Raw genomic sequence first — 6880 nt, 5'->3', positions numbered from 1 at the left:
GTTCCAACCTTCCAGCGAGCCAAACGGCGTCTATCGACACGGCTTCAGCGCTTTGCATGCAACTAGAACAGTCGGGAGCCAGTCATGTGCAGATCGTTGGGCGTCTAGAGGTGTTGAGGTCGCTAGAGCGCTGGAGCGCTGGCAGAGAGACGTGAGGGTCTGCTAGCAGAAGGAGTCGCTGTATGCGAGAGTTGGGCGACACGCTGTGTTCGTTGGTCATTACAGCTGAGCCACGTGCTTTGTTGCAGGAGTTCTGTCCGTCGGTGCAGGTCCGTGAACAGATATGGCGTGGTTCTGGCCTTGCCTTGGTGCTATTATAGAAGCCACCCAGCTATCGGAGGCCGTAGCTGTAGCTCTATTGAAAGCTGTTGAATTGCTTATGCTCAGAGACCGTTAGCTCGTTGAACAGACGGGATAGGCGTTGTGCTGGAGTCGGACTTTAAACTAAGCAATGTAGGAGTCCTAAGCACTTTAAATTAAATTGTGTGACTGCTGTCGGGACAGTAATTATAACCTGTGCCTATGTATGGCTTCACCGACGTTCTTATTCTCAATACAGTATTCGCATTATCTGCTCTCCCGTTCTCAATTGCTTATCCGAATTTCCTGCTTACCTTCTTGTGATCACGTAATTCTTAGATGGTATATATCAGAACATCAATTCTGATGAACTCCCAATCTTCTCATCAACAAAACACGATCATGTGCTCTTTTCGATATTCAACATTATTTTAGTTCACAATGATACATTATTTTAGCTAACAATAGTTTCAATTTTTGTTAATTGCTTGAAAATACTCAATATGAAGTCTTGGTTTGAGTATCTTAGAGAAGATTTCTCACATGATATACCGATCCATGGTGCATGCAGACATGATTTACATCGGACTCCTATGTTATTACAAAATCATCAATTGAGAATTTCTTTTTAAAGTAAAAAAGACTTCGTCCTATGCTTTAACCGTAGAGCGTTTCAAAGTTCTACTTTGACAGCGCCGTTACAAGAGAATGTGACCGAATGGTTTCAATCCTTCGAAGCACATGGTCCCATGCAAGATCGTGTTTAAGCATCTGCATTCACTCTCAAGCTCCCTTGCAGTCTTCAATCCGGATCGGGTGTACTGCAACAGACGTTGAAGCTTAATTTCTGGATGCAATCAGTTTCTATGACACAATGACGATAAGTTCAATGTTTCCAGTGCTTACATCGCCTTATTCATGCGGACACAGATTTCTTAATTGCCTTTCACGTAGTAGGCATAAACAATAGAATATGGAGTTGCATGGGTATCGCCTATTTGAGCTCCCTCTGAACTGGATGGTGGTAGACCACCCTTCGCGAAAAGTCTCTGTAAATATGTCACTGCTCCCAGGAGTTTCCTGAAACCATCGTGCAGAAAGGCATGTTGTCGGTTTATTACTGATCAGTTAAATAAAAAAGCGACACAGAGAGAGAGAGAGAGAGAGAGAGAGAGAGAGAGAGAGAGTCTGCGTGTTCCGTTTCTTACTTGCTTCCGCTCACGTTCGTAGTTTCAAATAAGCTCCACGTAATGGTGCTTGGGTCGATTGAGACTTGTGTCAAGATTTTTGCTGTGACTAAGCTCTGTGGCTCGTACGTCTCCCAAGACGGTTGCCCTCCTCTGGCATCGGGGTATGGCAAGAAGAAATGCTGTCCAATGACCGTTCCGTTGGGTTTCTTGGAAAGATTTGCCGTGGCATTGTATAAAACCCACGAAGATCCATTGTAGCGGTAGTGCTGCAGTCCCACCGCGTAGTAGCTTTCATGCAACTTTTGACCCGAAGGCACTTCGATCGATTCAGGAATAGCGAAGGAGATCAACTCCTGTTCATATGGGAGGAAAGAAGAAGACACTGCGGCAACAGACAATAGAAGGGCAGCCATACTAGTCATCCAAACAGTTGAATCCATGGCCAAAATCTAAAAGGCAAACTGAAGTACTCGTTGGAACTTGCAAGTCGATATAAAGCGTCAGGAGAATGGAAGAGCAGGTCAAGCGGGCTGCTAGGAAAGATTCGAAGGGTTCTGATTTTGTTGCATGGCGTTGACGCTTGAGGCACCTCCACGCACCGCAGCTACTTTGAAGTTTGAATTCGTCAAGCTATTAAAGAACTGGTGGCAGTGAGCTGGACGCTAGTGATTTGATTATCATGGGATGATCGTTATCCTAGGACAGTTCATTTCTTTGTCAACGTGAACCCCACTCCACAAAAAGCTTTGTCGCTCGATTCGATGAGCGTCGTCCCTCGATGCCTCCATATGTCGCTTCCATGTGACACCTCGCCGGCTTGAAAGATGCTAATCTCATATACAAAATTCCAAAGTACTTGAATTGGATTGCAACTCCTTTACAAAAGAACTTCCTAATTCTTCCATTAGTTTTCTACTCTAGACTTCCCTTTAAAGGCCTTTAATATCAACAAAATATTCCATACATATAAATTAAACTAAAGAGAAACTCGAATCAAAAGGCATACATATAAAACACACTATTCAAAATTTTTGGACTTTCTATCGTGGTTTGAACTTTTTTTGGGAGCATATGCTCTCCACTCAACTTCACTTAGTGAGCTCAAAAATTGGGTTTTTTAGAGCACTAAATGGGTCACTTATATACAAATATAGCCTTATTAAGCTAAAAAGTCAAGTGGTGACCTCTAATAAAAAAATATATGGCTCAATGAAGCTATAATTCCCAAACTTGTGCATGGTGTCCCCATCCAATAACTATAATAATAATAACAGTAGTCTCCTAACTCCAGTTCAATTTTAACACTATACTGATAAAGTGAAAATATGACACCATATGAAAAGAGTTTGCTTAATTCAACAAATAAGTGGTGTATAGATACACCATTTTTTTTTTTTAAAGAGTTTGTTGAATTCAATATATAAGTGGTGTATAGATACACCCTTTTTTTTTAAAACAAAGCATATAATACATTATTTTATTGGTGATGTATAGATACACCATTTGTATGGAAAAAAGCATACAAAACATTATCTTATGCATCTGAATCTCGTTCAGAGTCATCAGAGTCATGTAATGTATTTGCGCTTGATGGGTCAAGTCTTGCCAAATGATGTTTAATATGGACATGACTTGGATCAGGGATTATGATACATTTTTCAACATTGTATCCATGCTTCTTTTTAAAACTTCGTGTCCTCGATTTCCAGCAATGAATAATGCTACTGACTTCCACCTCTGTTAATCCCTCATTATTTGGGACCCATTCACGTTTCTTTTACAAGCATCCCTCATATAGTTGTTTTATTGTATATCTTCTCGAGAGATTTTTCAATGGCTTTGGTTCATACCATAAAGCTCTAATCATGCAAAGTCTCTTGCAACAAGCTCGCATAAGCATCCTTTCCATATTCTCCTCGGATAACATTACATGTCTCTTTGATTCTGTAATTGATGCCATGATTCTTCGCCTCTTCATAGTCACATACTTTCTTTTTGCAAATAGTGTCTTGCATTTTCCAGTTATAAGCCCGTCAAACCTCGAATCCATTTCCCTTGAATCTTCATCTCTATAATCAAATGATATGTGGGATTGAGAATTATTTGATTCCTTATAATATCTTGGAAATGGCAATCTGGTAGACATGTTCATTGATGTCAATTTGTTGCCAATGCCTCTTGAATTTTATGGTTGAACTCTTTCTCCTTTGTAACTCAAGATTCTCCCATCTATATTCTCTGGCATGCTAGCAACAATATTACGAACAACATGACAAGTCTCAGATTCTTTGCCCCTTTTGCCCTACGTTCAAGTAGTAACATCATGATCATTGTCACTAATATCATTAATTCCTATTATTGCATCACTTATCCCATCAATCTTTGCATGTATTTTTCTTTGTGGTCCCATCTTATTATTCTCAACACAAGACAAGTCTTCTATATCAGTAAGCATGTTTGAGTCACTTGCAACACAATACAAGTCTTCTATATCAGTGAGCCTATTCGAGTCACTTGCAACACAGGACAAGTCTTCTATACCAATGAGCCTGTTCGAGTCACTTGCAACACAAGACAAGTCCTCTATACCAGTGAGCCTATTCGAGTCACTTGCAACACAAGACAAGTCTTCTATACCAGTGAGTATATTTGAGTCACTTGCAACATAAGAAACCTTTTCTACATCAACATCTGTTACTATAATGTCCTCAATATCTGTGAGCGTGCCACTATGATACTCTTAATCACTACTATAGCTTCTTATCAATTTGGATCCCATTTGTGTTATAGTCCTTTTCTTCTGATAATATTCTATTGTGTCTTCCATGACATTGAAGGAAACTGTCTTGGGCAAACTTGATTTCAAGAAAGCTAACCCCCATTTACAAGTACTATGAACTTGTAGATGAGACATAGTATTATGGACGTCTAGATGTGAAGTACTATCCATTGCATTTTGAATGACACCTGTACTAGTCAACTTAATTATCTCCACTATACAGAGAAAACTCTGAGCATAGACCTTAAAGTTGCCAATTGCTAAAACTTCTCCAGAGCAAGATAACATCTCTACTTTTTCCCCCTCAAAATAAGTTTTCTTGATATCTTGAAAGTATGTCTTTGGAACAATTTCGTCTTGGTCCCAGAGCATTCTGTGTGCTTGCATATCAAATATGCCACATTGTAAGATATCTCCCAATGTTTCAAAGTCTCCATGTGGATATTTTAAATGTACTTCATGATTTACAATGTTGGTGATTATCACTACACATCTTCTCTCACCACAACGTTGGAAATGATACACATTCATAGGATCAAGACTATGAATTCGTCCAAAAGCCACCACTTCATTCTTCTTATATAACACCACATCCATACCCTCTGTTAAGGTGAATACCTGTTTTATGTACAAAAGAAGATTAGCAACTCAAAAAAAGACACAATAAATAATCATTGAGCTTATTATTACTTAATAACTTTTATATCAAAACTAGTAGAGAAGGCAATAAACCTAAACCCTACATCCTAAACTTTAAACAATTAATACCAAAACATCTTAACCACCGCAAATCCTAAACTTTAAACATTTAATTCCTAAACCCTAAATCCTAAACTCTTAAATAATAAATCCTAAACCCTAAACTCTAAATCCTAAACCCTAATTTCTAAATCCTAAATCCTAAACCCTAAGCCCTAAATCCTAAGCCTAAAATACAACCAAAATTTAATGAATTTTTTTTATTTATGCAATAGGTTGGATATATCCCCCAGCTTGTTGCTCAACCAACAGATTGGGGGATATATCCAACCTATTGCACAAATCAGAAAAATTACAAAAATCAAGAATTTTCTTGATTTGTGCAACAGATTGGATATACGGTTGGGGGTGCATCCCCAGGGGGATATATCCAACCTGTTCCACAAGTCAAGAATTTTCTTGATTTGTGCAACAGGTTGGATTGAGCAACGGGTTGGGGGATATATCCAACCTGTTGCACAAATCAAGAAAATTCTTGACTTGTGGAACAGGTTGGATATATTGAGTAATAGGTTGGGGGGTATATCAACCTGTTGCACAAATCAAGAAAATTCTTGACTTATAGAACAAGTTGTATATATCCCCCAACCTATTGCTTGAGCAACAGGTTGGGGGATATATCCAATCTGTTGCACAAATCAAGAAAATTATTGATTTGTGCAACAGGTTGGATATCCCCCAACCTGTTGCTCAAGCAACAGGTTGGGGGTGCACCCCCAACCATGTTGCACAAATCAAGAAATTTATTGATTTGTGCAACAGGTTGGATATCCCCCAACCTGTTGCTCAAGCAACAGGTTGGGGGTGCACCCCCAACCGTATATCCAATCTGTTGCACAAATCAAGAAAATTCTTAATTTTTGTAAAAATTTTTATTTGTGCAACAAGTTGGATATATCCCCCAACATGTTGCTTAATTTTTTTGATTTGTGCAACAAGTTGGATATATCCCCCAACCTGTTGCTTGAATATATCCCCCAACCTGTTGCTCAAGCAACAGTTTGGGGGATATATCCAACCTATTGCACAAATCAGAAAAATTACAAAAATCAAGAATTTTTTTGATTTGTGCAACAGATTGGATATACGGTTGGGGGTGCACCCCCAACCTGTTGCTTGAGCAACAGGTTGGGGGATATACCCAACCTATTCCACAAGTCAAGAATTTTCTTAATTTGTGCAACAAGTTGGATTGAGCAACAGGTTGGGGGATATATCCAACCTGTTGCTCAAATCAAGATAATTCTTGACTTGTGGAACATGTTGGATATATTGAGTAACAGGTTGGGGGGTATATCAACCTGTTGCACAAATCAAGAAAATTCTTGACTTGTAGAACAAGTTGTATATATCTGCCAACCTATTGCTTGAGTAACAAGTTGGGGAATATAGCCAATCTGTTGCACAAATCAAGAAAATTATTGATTTGTGCAACATGTTGGATATCCCCCAACCTGTTGCTCAAGCAACAGTTGGGGGTGCACTCCCAACCTCTTACAACAGGTTGGAAGGTATATCCAATTTATTGCACAAATCAAGGAATTTTCTTGATTTGTGCAACAGGTTGGATATATCCCCCAACCTGTTGCTCAATCTAACCTGTTGCACAAATTAAGAAAATTCTTGACTTGTGGAACAGGTTGGATATATCCCCCAACCTGTTGCTTGAGCAACAGGTTGGGGGTGCACCCCCAACCGTATATCCAATATGTTGCACAAATCAAGAAAATTCTTGATTTTTATAATTTTTTTATTTGTGCAACAGGTTGGATATATCCCCCAACCTGTTGTAAGAGGGTTTGTATTTTAGGGTTAGGGTTTAGGGTTTAGGGTTCGGGTTTAGGGATTAGGA

At 39.1% G+C, this 6880-nt stretch overlaps 1 protein-coding gene across 1 annotated transcript; it reads right to left on the bottom strand.

Annotated features, from left to right (window-relative positions):
* Positions 1-998: 998 nt before the first annotated feature.
* Positions 999-1933, bottom strand: LOC147885329 (uncharacterized). The gene is made up of 2 exons (XM_087396855.1): positions 1509-1933; positions 999-1380 (listed from the first exon to the last, which is right to left on the bottom strand). Exons 1-2 carry the CDS (start codon positions 1928-1930, stop codon positions 1236-1238), a joined length of 567 nt encoding a protein of 188 aa, XP_087252981.1. The 5' UTR covers positions 1931-1933; the 3' UTR covers positions 999-1235.
* Positions 1934-6880: the final 4947 nt, after the last annotated feature.

This window comes from Dipteris shenzhenensis, chromosome 25 (assembly GCF_047967505.1).
Source record: "Dipteris shenzhenensis isolate YYH24624 ecotype China chromosome 25, Dip_SZ_1.0, whole genome shotgun sequence".
NCBI classification, from domain to species: Eukaryota; Viridiplantae; Streptophyta; class Polypodiopsida; order Gleicheniales; family Dipteridaceae; genus Dipteris; species Dipteris shenzhenensis.
This window is presented reverse-complemented; position numbering and strand designations above follow the sequence as displayed.

Bases quoted from the DNA above. Each gene is read 5' to 3' on its own strand.
- LOC147885329 (XM_087396855.1), bottom strand. From the start codon at position 1,930: ATGGATTCAACTGTTTGGATGACTAGTATGGCTGCCCTTCTATTGTCT. The intron at 1,381-1,508 runs GTAAGAAACGGA...CGATGGTTTCAG, and splicing joins ACGAACGTGAGCGGAAGCAA to GAAACTCCTGGGAGCAGTGA.